The sequence below is a fragment of the Fukomys damarensis genome, unplaced genomic scaffold, assembly GCF_012274545.1.
Source record: "Fukomys damarensis isolate Sample0158 unplaced genomic scaffold, DMR_v1.0_HiC HiC_scaffold_23, whole genome shotgun sequence".
NCBI classification, from domain to species: Eukaryota; Metazoa; Chordata; class Mammalia; order Rodentia; family Bathyergidae; genus Fukomys; species Fukomys damarensis.
In genome coordinates, this window is record NW_022900935.1 from 63,091,577 (window position 1) to 63,114,329 (window position 22,753).

The 22,753-nt window shown below is 37.1% G+C and overlaps 1 protein-coding gene across 1 annotated transcript in view; it reads left to right on the forward strand.

Annotated features, from left to right (window-relative positions):
* The window catches only part of LOC104858384 (zinc finger protein 709), a 27,722-nt gene extending 5,875 nt beyond the window's left edge, over positions 1-21,847 (forward strand). Inside the window, exons 2-4 of the mRNA XM_010618580.3 lie at positions 17,467-17,593; positions 17,794-17,854; positions 19,428-21,847. Coding sequence (XP_010616882.2) covers positions 17,467-17,593; positions 17,794-17,854; positions 19,428-21,822 — 2,583 coding nt within the window. The 3' untranslated portion in view covers positions 21,823-21,847. The remainder of the gene's footprint in view (positions 1-17,466; positions 17,594-17,793; positions 17,855-19,427) is intronic.
* Positions 21,848-22,753: the final 906 nt, after the last annotated feature.

The following is a 22,753-nucleotide window of genomic DNA, read 5'->3' on the forward strand; positions in this document are numbered from 1 at the left end:
TTTATTAAAGAGGTTATCTTTCCTCCACTGAGGATGGTCAGCTCCTTTGTCAAAGATGACGTAGCTGAGTACATCTGGGTTTGTTTTTGTGTCTTCCAATCTGTTCCACTGATTCTCAAGCCTGTTTCTTTGCCAGTACTGTGCTGTTTTTATCACAGTGGCTTTGTAGTATAGTTTCAAATTGGGAATTGTTATACTCGGTGCCATGTGTCTGTTGCCTAAGATGGCTTTTGCTATTCTAGGTCTCATATGGTTCCAAATGAATTTTTGGATTCTTTTTTTCTAGTTCTGTGAAGTATAGTGTTGGAATTTCAATTGGCATTGCATTGAAGGTATATAGCAGTTTTGGTAGTATGACCATTTGCACTATGTTGATTCTTCCTACCCAGGAGCAGGGGATATCTTTCCATTTTTTCATATCCTCTTCAATTTCTTTTTTCAGAGTGCTGTAGTTTTCAGTGTAGAGATCTTTTGCTTCTTTTGTTAGATTGATTCCTAGATACTTCATTTTTTTGGATGCTATTGTAAAAGGAATTTTTTCCCTTATTTCTCTCTCAGTGAGTCTGTTATTTGTGTATAAGAAGGCTATTGATTTTTGGGTGTTCACCTTGTATCCAGATACTCTACTGAATCTGTCAATTAAGTCTAGAAGTCTTTTGGTGGAGTTTTTTGGGTCTTCAATGTAGAGTATCATATCATCAGCAAACAATGACAGTTTAACTTCTTCCTTTCCTATCTTTATTGCTTTAATTTCTTTCTCTTGTCTAATTGCTGTGGCTAATGTTTCCAGAACTATATCGAAGAGGAGTGGTGATAATGGGCATCCTTGTCTTGTTCCTGATTTTAACATGAAGGTTTTCAGTTTTTAGCCATTTAATATGATGTTGGCCATTGGTTTTTCATAGATAGCCTTTATTAAGTTGAGGTATAGAACATCTATTCCAATTTTTTGCAGGGTTTTTATTATGAATGGGTGTTGAATTTTATCAAATGCTTTTTCTGCATCTATTGAGAGGATCATATGGTTTTTGTCATTGACTTTGTTAATATAATGTATTACATTTATTGACTTTCGTATGTTGAACCACCCTTGCATCTCTGGAATAAATCCAACTTGGTCTTCTTGATAGTCCTCTGTATTCTGTTTGCTAGTATCTTATTAAGAATTTTTGCAGCTATATTCATTAAGGAGATTGGTCTGTAGTAATCCCTTTTAGTTGCATCTTTCCCTGGTTTGGGAATCAAAGTGATACTTGCTTCCAGGAATGAATTTGGAAGTATAGCTTCCCTTTCAATTTCATTGAAAAGTTTGAAGAGTAATGGATGATCCATGTGCAGCCGAAAAGAATGTATATTCTGATTTTGTGGGGTGGAATACTCTGTAAACATCTATTAAGTCCATGTGTTCCAAAGCTTGGTTCAGTTCTATTATTTCATTGTTGATTTTCTGCCTAGATGATCTGTCAATTTGTGATAGTGGGGTATTTAAATCCCCCACTAAAATTGTACTAGTGCTTATTTGGTTTTTCATATTACTTAATATTTGTTTTATATAGTTGGGGGCATTTATATTTGGTGCATATATGTTTATGACTGTCAACTCTTCCTCTTGAATTGTTCCCTTTACAAGGATGTAGTGTCTTTCTTTGTCTCTCTTAATGAGTTTTGGTTTGAAATTTACTTTGTCTGAGAATAAGATTGCTACCCCTGCTTTTTTCTGGGCTCCTGATGCGTGGAGAATTGTTTTCCATCCTTCCACTTTCAGTCTATGGGCTTCCTTTTGCACTAGGTGTGTTTCTTGCTTCTTAATCCATTCTGCCAGTCTATTTCTCTTGATTGGTGAATTGAAGCCATTAACATTGAGAAGTTTCATCATTAGGTTGTTTATTTGAGCACACTCTGTTTTCCTAATGTGGGGATTCAATGTTATGAATTTTCCCTGTAGAACTGCTTTCATTGTGTCCCATAGATTCCTGTATGTTTTATTGGCATTTTCATTTATTTGTAAAAACTGTCTAATTTCTTCTTTAATTTCCTCTGTAATCCATTGATTGCTTAGGAGAGTGTTGTTCAGTTTCCATGTGCTTGTGAAGTTCCTACAGTTTCTTGTGCTATTGATCTCCAGCTTGATTGCACTATGATCTAATAATATACAAGGGATGACTTCATTTCTTTTGCATTTATTCAGACCTGTTCTGTGAGCCAATATGTGGTCTATCTTGGAGAATGATCCATGTGCAGCCGAAAAGAATGTATATTCTGATTTTGTGGGGTGGAATACTCTGTAAACATCTATTAAGTCCATGTGTTCCAAAGCTTGGTTCAGTTCTATTATTTCATTGTTGATTTTCTGCCTAGATGATCTGTCAATTTGTGATAGTGGGGTATTTAAATCCCCCACTAAAATTGTACTAGTGCTTATTTGGTTTTTCATATTACTTAATATTTGTTTTATATAGTTGGGGGCATTTATATTTGGTGCATATATGTTTATGACTGTCAACTCTTCCTCTTGAATTGTTCCCTTTACAAGGATGTAGTGTCTTTCTTTGTCTCTCTTAATGAGTTTTGGTTTGAAATTTACTTTGTCTGAGAATAAGATTGCTACCCCTGCTTTTTTCTGGGCTCCTGATGCGTGGAGAATTGTTTTCCATCCTTCCACTTTCAGTCTATGGGCTTCCTTTTGCACTAGGTGTGTTTCTTGCTTCTTAATCCATTCTGCCAGTCTATTTCTCTTGATTGGTGAATTGAAGCCATTAACATTGATGGTTATAACTGATATATTCTGACTTATTATTGTCATGTTATTGTCCTTTTGTTGACTCTTTTTACTTTTTCTCCCCTCTCCATTTAGTTTCTTGCCTTGCCTATTTGATTTGGTCAGTTGGGCCTCATGGTATTGTGACCTTCATTGTCCTTTTCTAGGATATTGTTTAGAATTCCTTGTAGTGCTGGTTTGGTGTTCATGAAATTTCTCAGATGTTCTTTGTCGTAGAAGTATCTTATTTCCCCATCTATTTTGAAAGAGAATTTTGCAGGATACATCAGTCTAGGTTGGAGGTTATTTTCTTTTAGGACTTGGAATACCTCACTCCAGGCTCTCCTTGACCTAAGGGTTTATGTTGAAAGGTCTGCTGTGATTCTAATGGGCTTTCCTTTGCATATGATTTGTTTCTTTTCTCTTACTGCTTGTAGTATTTTGTTTTTCTGTTGGATTTCTGGGATCTTGATTATTATATGTCTAGGTGTACATTTTTTTTTTTATCGTGGCTAGTTGGAGTTCTGTGTGCCTCACTTATCTGTATGTCTAATTCTTCCCTTCTGTGTGGGAAGTTTTCTGTCATTAATTCTGTGAAGAGGTTTTTTAAGTCATTTGTGTTTTCTCCTGCTATTTCATGAATTCCTATCAGTCTTATGTTATTTTTCTTTGCATCATCTAGAAGTTGTTGGATTGATTTCTCATGATCCCTTACTGTTTTTGAGAGACCTCTTTTTTCACAGTCACTGACTGCTATCCTATCTTCTATATCTGAAATTCTATCTTCGCAATCTTATTCCGTTGCATACACTTTCAATAGAGTTTTGATCTTCTGGATATCTGTTTGAATCTGTTTTATGGATTCCATTTCTTTCCTCTGGGCATTCATTGTTTCCATTTCTTTCTTATGCTGAGTCTTCATGGCTTCTATCATGGTCTTGAGCTCATCTATTTTTTTGTCAGTTTCTGTTCTAGAGTCTCGAATCATGACTTCCATTTTGCTCTTCATCTCTCTGGTTAACTCGGAAATTATTTCTGATTTGAATTTTTCTAGAGCCTGATTGATCTGTTTTGTTACCTCCTGTTCTATGGGTCCAGGGTGTCCTGCTGGTTCACTATCAGACTTTTCATCCTCATTTGTCCTACTGTTTGCCATTGGTGAACTGGGAGTCTGTCTTTGTGTCTTGCTTAAGTGTTTTCTCATTTTTATTTTTGTTGTTGGGTTGTCCTTGGTTTAATTTCTGGGTATTACTTAAATCTTCCTGATATAGTTGCATTTTAGCTTTTGAGTTTCTAATGACTCATAGACATCCTCATTTTCGTAATATCAGAGAAAACAACTCATTAAATCAATCACAATCCTTTATCCCAATAGATAAATTTGGCAGCCCAATAGGATCAAGCACAGCTTGTAAACTGACCACTTGTGGTAGTCATTCATCTATCACCTTTAAACCATGTGAATTAAATTAATATCAAGAAGCAGCTCAAAATATGTTTGCAGTGAATACGCTTTTCAATATAGCATCTTTACTATTTAGGATGGGGAGTTAGACTGAGGACGAGCAGGTTTGAAGTGAAACTAGAGGATGTAGAGTGACCTTGCTATCTTTACAAAGCTATTAACTTCAGAGGGGATAGACAGAGTGCGGGAATAAGGACAAGAATATATCCCCTTAACAGTAACAGGCGCTTACCTTCCCTTGAAGCTATGGAGCCATGAGTGAGGTAAAATGACTGGAGAAAAGAACATAAAGAAAAGAAAAAAAACCCCAAAACAAAAAACAAAACAAAACAAAAAACCAAAAAAAATTTAAAAAGGAAAAATAATAAAAGAAGAAGTTTGAGTTAGGGTAGGAGCAGGAATAAAAAGGGAGATGAGGGATAATATGGTGGAGCAAGAGACTGAGTTGGACAGAGAGGACAGAAAAAAAAATTTTTAGGGTGGAACGAGGAAAAGAAAAAAAAAGAATTTGAAGGGCCTCTTTCAGACTATGTCTCTGTTGTCATATTATACCACATGTACAGCCATATGCAGAACCAAATCCCCTGATCTCGGCTAGCCAATGGCAGGTCCCCACAACTCAGACTGACCTCAGTGCACAAGGCCTAACTTGAGTTTCCCAACCCGCAGGGTTGAACTCCACTCATTTCTATTACAGGTTTCCCCTGCCCTTTCTTTAAAGATGTTCAAAGTTGGGAGCTCAGAAAACTACCCTTCATAAACACCCGTGCCTCTGCAGAGTGGGTCCAAGGACTGGCCCAATCAGGAGGTTTGAGAACGGGGTGGGGAGAGCAGGTCATGGGGGTGTTTCAAGGGTGCCCACGTGGCTACCTTCCTTACAGGATCGGGCGGTGTGCAGTCTGGGAGGTCGCACACCTGCCGGGTGGGCCCAGGCAGGCAGCTGGTGAGACCTCCTGAGGGGTCCTTGGGTCCTTACTGGATCTGGTGGTGCACCAGCCCTGTCCTTCTTGATTTGTACTTCCACCCATCTTAAATCTCATAATAAAGCAAAAATATTTTGATATTTCTGATAAATTTAGTGTGATTAAATATTGCCTTGTGTTGAGACTTAAATGACTAACTCTACAGTGTGTTCCAGAAATGCAAAGGGAAACTTCTCTTTACTGTTTTATTTTAGATATGAAAAATGTAGTACGGTTCTTTGTTTTCAGAAGGGGTTGTAAAAGATGTCTGTCTCATTTATAGTTACTTCACTAGTAAAATAAATATAGTTGCATTAAGAATATAATTCAAAAATTTATAGCATATCCCCTCACTAAATCTGTCTGTACTTTATTTTCTACATATTCAGATCATCTTCTTCAATTAATTTTTCTTTTAGTTTTCTTGAGATGGAGTCCCTGAGCAGTTCAGGTGACCTTGAACTCATCATGTAGCCCAGGCTGTGCAAAAACTTGTGTTTTTCTTCTGCTTCCACCCACCCATCTGCTGAGATTATAGGCCTATGCACTGTGCCTGGCTGTTCAATTTTATCTGTGCATGGGATTTTTCTCTATGACTATGTTGCAGATCTTTAAAGGATTTTTTGAGAAGGCTTTATAAAGTTGGATATATAAGTACTTGGAGGTTCATGCCTATATCTCAGTTGTTGATAGTCTTTCCTTTACAGCAATATATGAGAAAGATTTTCTTATATAAAACAAAACATTGGCACAGATTGAAACAAGTAGCAGAATCGTCCATCTCTTACTCCTTTTAAGGCTGACATTAGAAGTTAATGAACAGATTGATAAAAGTTCAAGCTTCTTATAAAATCTATTTTTAAAAATACAGTTTCTTCTCTAAAATATTCATGATATTCACATAAGTTCATCCATTCTTGTACTTTTCATTGTATTAATATTTTTTTAACTTCTAGTATGACATAAACTCATCCTCAAACCTAAACGAAAGACCAATTTTTTCTCTGTTTATACTGACCTTGATTAAGAAAAACATTTGAGAGCTATTCTTCTATACTATGTTTTCTAATTGGGAATCTCTTGGCTTTGTACTCATATGCTTTTAGTGAGTATGAAAACTATGAAAAGTTTAACTATTAAAAGTTGAACTATAAAGACTATAGTATTTTCCAGTTGATCTCTAACAAGATAGATCATTCTGTCATTTTTCTAAGATGTTACATCTTGATACTTTCATCGTCTCCATTTCAGTTCTTATGTCACTTATTTCTCTTCCTTGCATTATAACTTGACACATGAATCTTGGTCTCATGTGACAGAACAGTGGACATAGTGAATATCCTTGATTTATTTCTAATCCTAAAATAATTCATGTAGAGTGTTTCCATTTAGAATCCCATATGTTAGTTTTGTGGTGTATGTTTTTTCTAGTTGTTAATCCCTTTGGCTTTTTATTAGAGATGCTTAATAAATAATAAGAATTAAGATTTAGAAAATGTACTTATGACAATATTCAAATAATCACATGAGGTTTTTCTTTGTTGATTTACATTTCTGAGGCTGAATTATCCTAATGTTTGATAAAATACAGAAATGTCAATTAAAATATTGTGGCTGAGTGAGTGTATATGTGTGTGTGAATATGGGTCTGTGTGTGTCTATGTGCACATAGAACTTCATGTTGCATGTAGGACATCACATAGACTAGGAGCTGATGCTACCACTTCCTGCCCAAGATGAGAAGCTATTTTCTAATCAACCCTTCTAATTTACTATTTAATGTTTTATTCTGGCTTTGAAAATTTCATTCCTGGTTATTACAGCTTTGTAAACTTGTGGCTGGGTTTCAGTAAAGATCACACGAACTTGATGAAATTTCTCCACAGATTTCCTAGTTATGTATTTATAGACAGTATCTCACTGTGGCCGCAGCCTGGCCTTGAACTCACGGCAAGTGCTGGGAATACAGGTATGTTTCTCTATGCCTGGCTCTCCTACCCTTTTTTTAAAAAAAAAATTAGACACTTGAGACCTTATCTAGCTGAACATACCTTTTTTTTTTTTTTAGTATGTGTTGCATTAGCATATATTTTATATACGTAGCAAATGTATTCATCATGGGGAGCTGGTGTAAGTACATAGTTCATCTTGATCTTATCTTAAAATTTCATGAAAGCACCTGGAATGCCACTGGGAAATGAATTTATGAAGGGAAGTGTTTTGTTTGCCACTTGAGTTCCTTGCCAACTTTTGGATTTTCTGCACTCCCTGTTGTTCATTACCATATGTGCAATTTTACGTATTACTAAGTCTTTATATATACTATCTGACGTTCATTAAATTAGACTTTAATTATACTTTTTATGTTGAAATATCCTGGATCAGCCTGATGCAAAGGTACAGTATGCTCATGTAATCCCCCATTTCAGAGTTAATCGGTTGGATCAAAATTGGATGGTAAGCATGGGGCATATAGTAACTTTTTCTCAGAAACTAAAATATCAGTGATGTCTGCAAATATTTCTCATTTTCATAGTGAGTTTTGCTGTTAACCCATGCCTTGTTGTTACTGCCTGTCTTGTTCATATTTTTCAAATGATTTGATTTCAGTGTTATTAATAAATGGTAATATTTTTCTCATGAAGTGTTTTGCTACACATATTCCTTACAACTTCTATACTTAACTGAAAGGTTTTTGTTTGAAACTTTGACAGTATTCTTAAATTATCAATTAATTCTAAGTATTTCAACATTCCTTTTGTGACTTATATTTGAAACAAAGATTCTTTAAGAAGGAGTTTTGCCTCAAAGCCCATGGGTGAATTGAATGAGGTTCAGTTGTAGAGCACTTGCTCAGGGACATTGAAGTCCTGGATTCCCTTCCACTACCTGGCACTGAGAAATGAAAGCTAATGGGATTTGTGAATCTATTCACTCTAAAATTTCAAATTTTTCTGATTTAGCCAGGCGTGGTGGCCCACGCCTGTAATCCCAGCACTTGGGAGGCTGAAGCAGGAGGATCGCTGTGAGTTTGAGACCAGCGTGGGCTACATAGTGAGTTCCAGGTCAGTCTCAACTACACAAGTGAGACCCTGTCTCAAAAAACAACAAAACAAAACAAAACAAAAAAAATTTTTCTGATTTATAATTGAGGCAATATTTAAATTTAATAAATGGAGGAAAATTGCATATGTTCTAACAGAATGCTTTATTTTTCATCTGGCCTGAAGAGAGGTGGGGAATCTGTATATTCCCCTAGTCTTAGGAAGCCACCTGTCTCTAAATGAAATAAAAACTATTATTTGATGTCCTATGTATCAGCCCAGCATGGTGATGTGTATCTATAATCCCAGGAGTATGGAGGCAGATTCAGGAAGCTCTCTTTGGGTTGGAGGCCAATTTGGGATAGATTGATCCTATCTTTAAAAAACCAAAAAGGAATAATGAAGTTCTATTTTCCAGTGCTTATTAAAATACTATTTCATCTATGTATAGCCTACATTTTCCCCATTGTATCTTTTTTTTAAGTGTATCTTTGCAATTCACACAGTTTACAGTCCTCCTGGGGAGTAGTTATGTACCACAGCTTTTTTCCTAATCCCCTCCCCATTCGCTCCCCTTCCTCCCTTCTGCTCCCATTCTCCTATGCTAATTTTCGTGCTTAGTGATATTATTAATTTTAGCAGTTGGAACAGCATATACTGTTTATACTAATTGAGGCTAATAGATTCTACTACGCGGCATATGTTTGTTCTACTTACTTCCCCTTTCCCTTCTTCTCACCCCTCCACTTTTTCCCTTGGAACACTTCCCTATTGCAAGAGATCCCTGTCGCAGCCCCCTTCTGTCCATCATTTATTATTCTTCATTTGTACTTTGCCTTACTCAAATGAGAGATGCCACGTGGTATTCAAGCTCCTGGGTCTGGAATATTTCACTCAATATTACATTTTCTAGGTGCATCTCTTTTTATACAAATGTCTCAAATCTGTCATTCTGTATAGCAGAATAGTGTGCCACTATCTATAAATACCACATTCTCTTTATCACATGATGTGTTGATGTTTACGCAGGCTGTTTCCAGGATTTAGCTGTTATGAGTTACGCTGCTATAAACAGTGGTGTGTGTAAGCTTCCTGGTGATGGTAAATTTGGAAAATGTCTGCTCAAACTTAGGCCTCGTTGTGAAGATATGAATTGCTAGATTTCCAAAAACTATACCATGTTTACTAAAACCATTGCAGGATATTTAGGAAGGCTCTGAAAATCTGAAAAAAAGTTTAATGTTGTTGGAAATAAGCCTCCGTAGTAGAGCACTTGCAGTGTTTGCTTAATCTCCTGTGCTACATCCGTAGCAATGCACTCAGTCAGAATTGGCAAGGTATGTATGTAATTGTGTGTATAGATCTGTCTAGAATGTCAGAGGGGTTGGTATCTATTTAGGAAAGGTTATGAATGTGATTATGCAAAGGACAACTTTTAGAAAGCACTGTCTTTTAAACCACAGTGAGAATCTCTTTGAAGTAGGAACTTCCTTGTATATGTGGTTTGGATGCTAGTAGAGAGATGCATGCAGTTTCTTACCTAACTGCTCTGCTCCATGAATGGCTTATAGAGACTGTTTTAGAAAATGCAATGCTGAAGCAGGGGAGGCTTGTTTTAAAGCAGCACTGAAGTAGTAATAAAGACTCAAAAGCCTATCTGCAAACACCCCAGTAGTTAGGCTAAGGAAGGTTATCTGTGCTGGGAAGAGCTCAGGGGAGTGACTACAATGTGCGAAAGGAAGAAATGATGGAAAGTGGCAAATTCAGCTCCCAAACTGAGAAGATTTTCCCCTTGAGATCAGAATGTTCTTGTGTGACAATAAAAGCTGGTTTTAAGCTGGCTTGAGTTGAATGTGTATTAAAAAAGTTACAGGCCTGAAAGAAAGGCAGAAATTTAGCAAATGTTAGGCTAGTAAATCTTTTCTTTCTACTGATCGGTTCACCTCATTTTTCAGGAGGGAAAATTGGAAATTAGAAAATTGACCTACAGGAAGAACACTCAGGATTGAACACAGGACCCTCACTGTGATCTATATTTAGGCTGTTTTATTTTGTTCTGAGACTGTATCTCCTTGTCATAGATGGTGGCATTAAAATCTCTGAACCTCCTTCATTCGCCTCTAAGATTGAAGTGATCTCAGGTTTGGATCACCAAGCCTAGCTAGTGTGAGGGTTTTATTATTATTTCTATTTACCAGGATCACAGTGGTTAGTTAAATTAAGCATTATCAGTAGTTTTCATATCCAGAATATTAGCTAGTGTTGGTGAAACATGCCTGTAGTCCTGCAACTCAGGAGGCTGAAGCAGGAGGATGGCTATAATATTTGAGGCCAGCCTGGGCTACAAAATGAGTTCAAGGCTAGGCTGGACTGTAAGTTTGAGACACTGAAAAAACCATATCCAAACTGCTGCAATTTTTGTCTATTGAGAATGTATGAAGAGCAGTCTGGAATACATACCTGCATTCCTCTGCTGTAGGTATCAGGCTGTAAATTTGAGATTAGTTTTGCAAATTTTATGATTAGTTCTGTGTTAAAATGGAAATTACCTTAAGAATATTTTTCAAGTTTTTTTTCAAAATAATGATCATTTTCCCATATTCTGGAACATAGAATCTGAAAATATCATGACCTGAATAGTAGAAATGTCTGTGTGTTTCTGTCATAGGCACTTTCAGGCAAGACCTTCATTTTTATATCTAAAGTGACTTGTTGTGCTACTCTTTGATAACTTCAGGCTGATGACTCATGATGAAATATTGCATGCTTTGGACTGGATTCTGCAGTGGAGGCATTGTAGTAGGACTGGGTTGTGACATCCTGCCCGGCTTGAAGACCCTCGGTGGGGGATTAAAAAAAGACAAAGAGATACTAAAAGCTGAGGCCAGGTAGAGTCTTCCTATTGATGGGAGAAAGGACTGCCAGGCACTGCAGTACATTTATTTATAGCAGTAGTGATAAGGGAAGTGCAGGGGGAGGTGAAGGGGCTGCCATAACTGGAACAGGGGGAGCAGCTAAGGTTTGCAGAACATTGTGCTTCAATGGTTTTATGGGGAACAGATAGGGAGGAAGGCACATCTACAGTGCAGTGCTTGCCGCACTGGGTCTTGTTCAAAGTGGAATAAATCTAGTTAGTGTCAGTATTAAATTTCAGGCCTACTATTTTTTGAGAGAGTATTTCTTGGTGTTCAAAAAACATCACACATTTGAGTTCAGAGGGGAAAGTGAATCTTTAAGTGGCAGGGTGTTGATCTCTGTTCAAAATTTGGCCTGTGGACAAGACGAGAACACTTTCCTTGGGAGAAAGATTCAGTAGGGTTGGGAAAGACTAGTTTTAAAATTCCTGGCTGCCAAGGGTGTTATGTAATTTCCATGTATTTATGTATTTTTTGTTTTCTCTTTTGTCATTTATTTCCAATTTGCACTATGACCTGATGCTATCAATAGGATAATTTCAGTTCCTTTGTATTTAATTAAGCATGTTCTGTGAACTGGTATGTGGTCTATTTTGGAGAAAGTCCCGTGTGCAGCTGAGGAGAGTGTGTACTCTGTGTTGTAGGGTGTGACACTAGATATCTACTAAGTCCATTTGTTTAAAGGTTTGGTTCAGCTCTTATATTTCTTTGTTGATTTTTTTTATGTAGTTGATCTGTTTGTTGCAGTTAAGGTATTGAGATCCCCACTATAATTGCATTAGTCCTTAACTGATTTTTCATATTCATTAGTATTTGTTTTATATAGTTGAGTGTGCTGGTATTTTATATAAACACGATTGTTAATCTCTTCCTCTTGGCTTGTTCCTTTAAATACATAGTGGCCTTTTTTGTCTCTTGTTCAGTCTTTGCTTGAAATCCGCTTTGTAAATAGTATAGGTGTTTCTGCCCCCACTCAGGTTCCTGTTGTTCCTGTCCTTTAACTCTTTAACTTTTAGTGTATGAATTTCTTTTTGAGTTAAATGTTTCTTGTATGCATCATATTCTTGGATATTGTTTCATGATTCATTCTGCCAATCTGTCTCTTTTGATTGGTGAATTGAGACCATTCACATTGGTAGTTATAACTGATATGTGTTGACTTATCCTTGTCACTACATTATTTATCTGTTGGTTCCCTTTATTTCCCTTCTTTTTAGTAGCTTATTTTGCCCAGTGGATTCATTCTGTTAGGATTCTTTAAATTTTTGTCTTCATTTTCTTTTTGTAGAATATCCCTTAGAACTACTTGAAATGCTGGTTTGGTGGTCATGGGTTTCTTCAGGTGTTCTTTGGCATGGGAGTGTCTTATTTCTCCATCAATTGTGGGGAAAATTTTCTGGGGTACTTCAGTCTGTGTTGGAGATAATTTTCTTTTAGGTCTTGAAATACTTCACTCCAAGCGCTCCTTCAATTGAGGATTTGTATTGAGAAGTCTGCTGTGATTCTGATGGAGTTTCCTTCATAGATGATGTGTTGCTTTTCTCTGGTGGCTTTTAATGTTCTATTCTTGTGTTGAATTTCTGGAATCTTAGCCATTGTGTGCTGTGGTGTACTTTGTTTGCTGTTGTTGTTGTTTTTTCTGATTATGACTATTTGGAGTCGTTTATGCCTCACTTATTTGGATGTCATATTCTTTTTCTGTGCATGGAAAGTTTTCTACTATTTCTTCTGTGAACAGGATTTTTATGTCCTTTGTGCTATCATCTGATTTTTCATCAATTCCAGTTAATCTTAAGTTTTCTTTGCATCATCAAGCAACTGTTGGATTAATTTTCCATAACCCCTTGGTATTTTTAAGAAATCTCTCATTTGATAATCACCAACTACAACCCTGTATTCATTATTTATTTATTTATTTATTGGTACCTGGGATCGAACTTGGGTCCTTACGTTTGCGAGGCAGGCGGTGGACCCACTGAACCAAATCCCTGGCCCACAACCCTGTATTTTAAATCTCATGTTCTACCCTACTATTGGGGGATTCTGCTGCATATACTTTCAGTAGAATTTTTAACCTCCTGGATTTCTGTATGATTCTGTTTTATCAATCCAGATTTTTCTATGATGTGCATTCATGATTTCCATGTCTTTCCTAAGCTTCTCTATCTTTATCTGTATCTATTCTAGATTCACTAACCCTATCCTTCATTATAATCATTATTTAATTATCTGTGTAATTATTTCTGATTTCAGTTTGTCAAGAGACTTTTTCATCTGCTTTGTTACTTCTGCTACCATTTCAGAAAATTCAGCTGAGTGGCTTTTGATTTCTTCAATCTCAATGCGCTCTGGCTTTGCTTTGTGGCAGTTGATGATTTGGAGTGCAACTTGCTTCCCTGTTCTCTCACTTTCTTTTTGTTTTTTTTTTGTTTTTTTTTTTTTTTGCTTATTTTCTGCATCAAGGCTTGTAAATAGCTTGTGTTAGGTAGCTTTATCACTAGTAAGAAGACCTTATGTAATGACTACTTTTCAGAAGTATCTTCTAGGCATAGCTGGCTTTAGGCTCTTGAGCATATCCTAGGATCCCATGTCTTCTGCTTATTAAGATGAGAGGTTGCAGCCTGCTTGGCCTAGTGCCTAGTTCTTTTGTACTGGACTGTGGTATTGTTTATGACCTCTAGACAATACATAAGGAAGATCAGTTGATCACAATAACTGTGTCACCTTTGCTAGAGTTATCAGTAGCAACAATAGTATCAAACACAAACTGGAAAATGATGGACTGTAATCACTACTACTTTTCCACTTTTAACCATTAGTACACAGTTTTATAGTTATATAACAACATCTGAGACAAAGAAGAAAATTATACACAGTAAATATCTAATTTTATTTGTACAAAATAAAGACATTGAGGCTCCACCAAAAAGATGTGCAGAACTGAACAAAAAGAAAAAAATAGGCCATACCAAGTCTGACCAGTGTGTCGCGCGCACCTCGCCAGCAAGGAGCACGCAACACTCAGGATTCTTCTGATGCACGCTTTATTGGAGTTTCTTCTACATTCTTCAAGATGGCGGAAAGACCCCGAGCCGGATGCGAGCCTGCCTTTTATAGCCTCTCGGGTGACGTGGCCCATTTCTATTGGTCAATGCCGGCCTGCGTCATTCTGACGAGCCAAGCGCCCCTTCTGCGCAGGCGTGAACCGCCGTCACCGGCGGACTCGCATCCGGGATTCATGCAGGGCATGAAGAACCTGGAAATAATGGCGCGTGACACCAGTGGGATGTACATCTTAAGTGTCTGTCAAAGTCAGAAGCGTCATTAAACAGGTAGCTTGTTACATGATTGATATATATATTAGATATATTGTCAAATTAATTAGCTAAAAATGATTTGATCTTAAGAGCACACACTCTCCAAATCCTTTACAATATAGTAGAGCAGCCAGCAACAAATCATCACATTGGCTGGGTTCAGGAAATATTGATCCTGCACATGTCAGAAAAAGCAGGGATACAGATTATTCAGAAAATTTGTTATGATACAGCAATGATATAGAAAGTAGTCATCAATCATCATGACTGTAAAACAGATGCTATCCAGATATTATCTTTAGCAAGTCAATAAAACATCTAATTCTATGTTTCTTCTTGCATCTTGGCAGTTTCCATGAATTCTTCAAGGTTACATTGATCACACGGTTCATCTTGCTAGAAGCTGTGCTTTTAAATGCAATTTTGGCTCATTAATAAGGGAGCTTCTGCAGGTCTATTGTCAGGAAGCAATCAAACTAAAATATTGCTAACAAGGTGTCACAGAATCAAGAACCTTGACTCTGTAAAACACACTGGAAATGACAAATATCCTTGACAGTGAAACTGGCATTAATAGAGCCACTGCTGGGACCACCTCTGCAGTAAACACCTTGGAGGATAGAAAGACATACAAAGTATTAGTAAAGGAGCTTACCAGCCAGGGTGTAAGACAAAAGTTAAACAAATGAAACCATCACAGAGCCAAGAATAGCAGTGATAATTTTTAATTGCTTCCTGTGGTTTGGAAGTATATATATAAAACCACTGAGACAATATGTGCACCCATATGATATAAGACATTTCTACATACCAAAAAGATTCAGCGTTAACATCACTTCTAAATAATTTGTTTCTATCTCAATTTGTTTAACTCCACATGATTCAGTATTATTATCCCCCCAGGAACTGTTGAAAGCAAATAGTCCTTAGAAGTAAGCCCAATAGAAAGAGTGCACTGGGTAAGTTTTTCTGGCCCTCTGTCACAGCTGTTCTTGTGTCATATGTGATCAATGGATCTCATAAAACCATGCTCCAAATCACTGCCTTCTGCATCAGAACAGGGAAAGTATGTATTTTTTTGAAGTTGCTTTTGGGCCTCCATATCCAAAATACATAAAGTAGCTTATTTGTCTGCAGCATTAGACATATAGAAATAATACATAGTTTGAAGACATTTGTCTTTCATGAAAGCTGTGCTTATTTGCACACCATACTTAGTGAATGTGCCTAAAATACAGTAGGCTACATGCATTCTTCAAGTAATGACTGAGTCTTCCTCCTGTGATTAATTAGGTCACTGAATGAAGAGCTGAATGAGTGACAGTATGCTCTTTACAATATTCATGACAGTAAATGGTCAAAGGAAACTCCAACTTGGTGACTTTGTTTTTATTTGTGTAACTCTTACATGCAGTTCTGTAATATGTAACAATAAAAAACTATAGTACAGTGGGCTGGGGTTTTAGCTCAGTGGTACTGCCGCCTGCCTCACAAGTGTAAGGTCCCAAGTTCAATCTCTGGTACCAAAAAACCTCCCAAACTATAGTAATGTACCGTACAAATACAATCAGCAAAAGTTAGAGTACTGTATAAACAAGGTGCATTGTAGAGAAAGAGACATTGAGGCTCTGTCAATATGTGCAGAACTATACAAAAATAATGGGTCGTAAGCTTGAGTGACAGGTCATAAGTCAGAAACACCACTCCTCAGTTGTAAATTGAAACAGTCATTAAAACAGGAGGTCGTTAAATGAGGAATATCTGTATTGGCTCCAGTGTTTCTATCTAGGATACTCTTGAGTATTTTTTGGAGTTATTCATATGTCTCTTGAGCTTGTCTTTTTCATGAAATGCCCTTATTTCTCCATCTATTTTGAAAGGAAGTTTTCCTGGATAGGTTAAACTAGGCTGGAAGTTGGTCATTCTTAGGACTTGAAATGCATCACTTGAAGCTCTCCAAGCTCCTCTGGCCTTTAAAGTTTCTATCTGCTGTAATTTTAATTTGTTTACCTTTATAGGTGCTTTTTATTCCTCTGCTTTAAATCTTTGTTGTTTTGGATTTTGGCTATCTGGCATTGTAAAAAGACTTATTGTAAGCCTTGGAAATAAGCCTTGATGATCTTATTTTTTCTTCATAGTTTTTTGGTATTCTTTAAGCATGGCTTACTTATATTTTTAACTCTTCTCATCTTTGGGAATTTTACTACTGTAATTTCTGTAAATGTATTATTAATTCCATCTGTGTTGTCTTCTAGCTTTTCTCTAACTCCATTTAACCTTCTGTTGGTACCCTTAATGTTGTCGAATAGCTGCTGGATATTCTTTTCTTCTCTTTTTTGTTTCTCTGAGTACTTCTGTAAAATTTACCATTTGTCCTCCATGTCAGACTGACTGGTCTGTCCTGCATCTCTCCCTTAGCTGGGCATATGGGGTATGGTGTGTGGCTGTGAGGGAGCATTCAGTTCCATCGCCCTCCCTGGGATGAGTGCATGCATATCCCTGGCCTGTGGCTAGGGGCATGGCTTTCAGTTGTTTGGTCTATCCCCACATTTCCTTTTCCTTAGAAATTTTTATATCTTGGTGACAGATGAGTATTTCAGGTCAATCTGCTATAAGATAATATGATTTCCTGAATCTAATTTCCTTGTTAGACATTCACCAATGAATACTGTAATACTTTTAATTAGCATTTTAAATTACCATTCAGGAGCTTTCTTTGTGTTTAATTATAGTTTTGTCTATGAAACCAGTTTCAAGTTTGCAGTGCTGTCTAGATGCCGTAAGAGGAAAAAGGGATCTATATCCTAAATAATAATCTGAAAATAGATGTATTTTCTGTGTTCTGTCAGAGCAAGTCATTAGATATTCATCTGCCCCGGTTCTTTTTACCCCACATCTGATCTAGTAGGCTCTGTCCATCATGTCAGCTTTTCATGAGTAGATTTGAGATATTTTGTGTTGTGAGTCTCACTCTTCTTCCTGGAAATATATTTCCAATGATTTAGAAGACAGTGACCTTTGAGGATGTGGCTGTGAACTTCTCCATGGAGGAGTGGGCTTTGTTGGATCCATCCCAGAAGAAGCTCTACCGAGATGTGATGTGGGAAAACTTTAGGAATGTCACTGCTATAGGTAAGGAAGATATCATTTCTCATGTATGTGATCAGCGAGCATTGGTTATTGCTCCTCAATGCAATTTCCTTCATTGAAACATGGAAATAGTCTCATAAATCTTCTGGGCCTGCTCACATTGTACTGTGGATCTACCCAGAAGCTAGTAATTTCTGTGTAATGTAGTAAGTCATCATTACATTTCTTTTTCTGTACTTTAGGAAGAAACTGGGATGACCAGAAAATTGAAGATAAGTTTAGCAATTACAGGAAAACTCTAAGGTAATTGACATTCACAAGGGTGTTTTAAAGGTCAGATATATTAAAAGCAGGCAAACTTTATAAATGAGGCCATGTTAAAAGAAAAGAAAATTGAGAGCCAGGCATGGTGGCATATGTATATAATTGCAGTAATTTGGTAACTGAGGCAGGAGGATTGCCAGGAGTTCAAGGCCAGTCTGTGCTACATAGTTAGTTTGCAGGTGGCCACAATTATGTAGAAAGACCTTGTCTTAAAAATCAAAATAAAATGAGCCCATGCTCAAATTTCTTTAATTGTTCAAAATTTCTCCAAAGATGTCTGTATGTTTAGTATCTAGCATCTTATAAAACTGTGGTATGAAGTTATATTTAGGCATCGATTATAGGTATATATAAAAAATCTTTGTGTTTAGTTGAGAGCCAAGTGCAGGATATCTAATTCCATATGCATGTATTTTCAAAAGACTGCTTTCTTATCCAACAAGTTAAGTAATTTACAAGTATTTAAAGTTCGTATGCATATTCAATATTTGCTATATTGTTAATCTTGACAAACTATTTATAATCCAAATGAATACTCCTATTTTGATAATAGCTGTTTTCAAACAATTTTGAAAAGCATTTAATCTATTTACATTCTGAAATAAAGTATTAGAATGCACCTTCCCATAATGTTGGTGGGGTTGTCATTGTAGCATAACATCTATGGAAATGTATAGAGATTCTTCTGAAGAGTAAAATTAGAAATTCCACTTAATCCAGCTTTTCTTCTACTGTGTGTATTCCCCTGAAGTTAATCATATTATACTGTTACATGCATGTCCCTGTTTGTAGCAGTGAAACTTACAAAAATGAAGCTCAAGAAATAGCCTAGATGCCTATTCACAGATGAGTAGAAAGGAAAAATGGGACAGCTTGGGCAGGATGGAGCACACTGGAAATATGAGGCACATTCTTGTTCAGCCTGGGCAATTTAATGATTGATGAGACTCAGTCTTATAATAAAAGATAAATAACTGAGAATGTAGCTTAGTGCTCAAACCCTGGGCTCAGTACCCAGTGCTGAAATGAATATGGTGTATACATAAAGTGGAATGATACTGAGCTATAGAGGAGAATGAAATGATGTCATTTGCCAAAAAATGGTTGGATCTGGAACTCATGTTATGTTAAATAAGATAAACACAGAAAGTTCACTATGACATGTTGTATTTTGTATGAGAAATGCAAAATATGAATTAAGAAGTAAAAGAGAGATGGTAGAAAAGACAGGCAGCCATTTTGGAAAGGGTGAAGGGGCTCAGTGGAAGAGGAGGAGTAGAGTCATGGAGGAATGTATGTGAAAAACAATCAATGTATGGTAGAATATATACACCAGTTGTTCAAAAATGAAAGTAACCAGTATGTATTGCATTCCAAACTCCCAAATGAGTACTGTTTTGGTAAAAGCTGTTTCCAAGCCATCATCCAGAGTGTACAGTAAATTTATGATCAAATATGCTTAGAAGGCATCAAATCAGATCACCTGGTCAACCATGAATATGAAGACACTTTAAAATGTGACTGGTTATTTTCTTATTTTTTCCTTTGACAGAAGTGCAGAGTTAGATAAATGCTGTCAGTATAAATTATGGTATCAACATGAAGAAATGGTTTTTATGACTCCTGATACAAACGTGCACATGAAACTCCTTGGTATAAAACCAGGTGAAAGCCTTCCATGTGGAAAGCCTCCCATTGGTCATTCATCAGTAACCATGCCCATCATACATCACACTGGACTCAAACCAAATGAGCTGCGTGGATTCGAACAGAAACCGTCTAACTGTAACAGATATGAGAAAACCTCTGCTGACTTCCAGTCCCTTCAGAAATATGCAAAAGTACATCCTGAAGAAAAACCCTATGGATATAAGCAATGTGGAAAACCCTCCTCTGATTGCACTGTTGAAACTAATGCTGAGGAGAAATCCTTTGTATGTAAGCAGGACGTGAGAGCCTTCAGTACGCCCATCTACGTTCAACTCCAGGAAAGAAATCACAGTAGTGTGAATACCTATATATGCATACAAAGTGGAAAAGTTTCAAATTCTCACCATGATATTCAGAAACATGAAAGTGCTCACACTGGAACAAAATTCTATGTATGGAAACACAGTTGGAAATCTTTAAATAACACTTCATTTGGTAGTCATGAAAGAACTTACTTTGCAGGAAAACCCTACGAATGTAAGCAATGTGGAAGTGCTTTTGGCAAACAGAATTGTTGTCAAGTACATGATCAAACTCAGACTGGGGAGAAGCACTCTGAATTTAAGGAATATGGGAAAGCTTTCAGCATACACTCTCAATTTAAAACACATGAAAGGATTGACACTGGGGAGAAACCCTATGTATGTAAGCGATGTGGGAAAGCTTTCAGCAGACACAGTGACTGCGAAATACATGAAAGGACTCACACTGGGGAAAAACCCTATGAATGTAAACAGTGTGGGAAAGGCTTCATGACACAGAGTCATTGTAAAACTCATGAAAGGACTCATACTGGGGAGAAACCGTATGTATGTAATCAGTGTGGGAAAACTTTCATAACACAGAATAATCGTAAAACACATGAAAGGATCCACACTGGGGAGAAACCCTATGTGTGTCAGCAATGTGGAAAAGCTTTCAGCAGGCGCAGTGACTGTGAAATTCATGAAAGGACCCACACTGGAGTGAAACCCTTTGTATGTAACCAATGTGGGAAAGCTTTCAGCAGACACAGTGAATGTAAAATACATCAAAGGACTCACACTGGGGAGAAACCCTATGTATGTCAGCAATGTGGGAAAGCATTTAGCACACATGGTAATTGTCAAATTCATAAACAAACTCACACAGGGGAGAAACCATATGTGTGTAAACAATGTGGGAAGGCTTTTACTACACAGAGTTCTTGTCAAATACATGAAAGGATCCACACTGGGGAGAAACCCTATGTATGTAACCAATGTGGAAAAGCTTTCAGCAGGAACAGTGAATATAAAATACATGAAAGGACTCACACTGGGGAGAAACCATATGTATGTCAGCAATGTGGGAAAGCTTTTATCAGGCACAGTGAATATAAAATACATGAAAGGTGTCACACTGGGGAGAAACCCTATGTATGTCAGCAATGTGGCAAAGCTTTCATGACACAGAATCGTTGTAAAACACATGAAAGGACTCACACTGGAGAGAAATCCTACGTATGTAAGCAGTGTGGGAAAGCTTTCATGACACAGAGTCATTATAAAACACATGAAAGGATTCACACTGGAGAGAAACCCTATGTATGTAAGAAATGTGGGAAAGCTTTTACCACGCACAGTTCTTGTCAAATACATGAAAGGATCCACACTGGGGAGAAACCTTACTTATGTAACCACTGTGGAAAAGGTTTCAGCAGGCGCAGTGATTGTGAAATACATGTAAGGACTCACACTGGTGAGAAACCCTATGTCTGTAAGCAATGTGGGAAAGCTTTCATGACACGGAGTCATTATAAAACACATGAAAGGACTCATACTGGAGAAAAACCCTATGTATGTAAGCAATGTGGGAAGGCTTTCACCACACACAGTTCTTGTCAAGTACATGAAAGGATCCACACTGGGGAGAAGCCCTACATATGTAACCACTGTGGAAAACCTTTCAGCAGACACAGCGACTGTGAAATACATGAACGAACTCATACTGGGGAGAAGCCTTATGTGTGTAGTCAGTGTGGGAAAGCTTTCAGTAGACACGGTGAACGAAAAATACACGAAAGGACTCACACTGGGGAGAAACCCTATGCATGTAAGCAATGTGGAAAAGCTTTCACTACACACAGTAATTGCCAAATACATGAACAGACTCACACTGGTGAGAAACCCTATGCATGTAAACAATGTGGCAAAGCCTTCAGGACCCACAGCTTGTGTAAAAGACATGAAACAGGTCACACTGGAGAAAATCCCTAAGTATGTAACAAAGGTGAAAGAGCTTTCAGCAATTGCAGTGCCTGTGAGGCACGTCAAAGGACTTACACTGGGGAGAAACCCCATGTTATGTAACCAATGTGGGCAAGCTTTCAGCAGGTGCAATGAATGTAAAATACATGAAAGGATTCACACAGGGTATAAACTATGTGTGTGAGTAGTATGGGAAAACTCAGCACACACAGGAATTGTGAAAGGCATGAAATGAATCATAGTCTAGAAACCTTACATGTCAGCAATATGGGAAAGTGTTCAGATACTCTAGTAATCATCATAGATGATAAAATTTTAAAGGATGAATTTACCTTTGAATATATAAAGTGGCTTTTCGTGATATGACAGGACAGTGCAGAGAAGCCCTTTGTGTGAAAAGAATCTTTGTATATTAAAAAATCTTGCAGTGCACAGGTCTTACTACATATTCCAAAGAATTGATAGACCAGATAATCCAAATACATGTGAACAACATGGGAAATTTTTTTCTCAGTGCTATCAAGTTCATGAAAGAATTCATGAGAAGGAAGCCACATGTATGTAATAAGTATGGAAAATCCTTCCATTTTTCCACTTAATGTTGAAAATCCTGAAAGAATTCCCACTGAAGAGAAAGCCTTTATAAATAATGTGTGAAAAATTTTTATGGTTCTCATAACATCAAAAAACATGCACAAATTCAAAATGAAATCTAGTATAAAAACAGTGTGAGAAAACTAAGAATAGATTGACATAGGTGATTTAGGAATTAGATCCCAAGTTTCTAAGCACAGGTATATATAGTCTTCCTCCAGTGTATCTGTGGATCAGTGCAATGATGAGGTTGGAATAACAATGCACTTTGTGTCCAGATCTTCAGTACATGGCCTTTAAGGGACATTTTATATGCGACCCATAGCCTTAGTTTGAATAAAGTGAA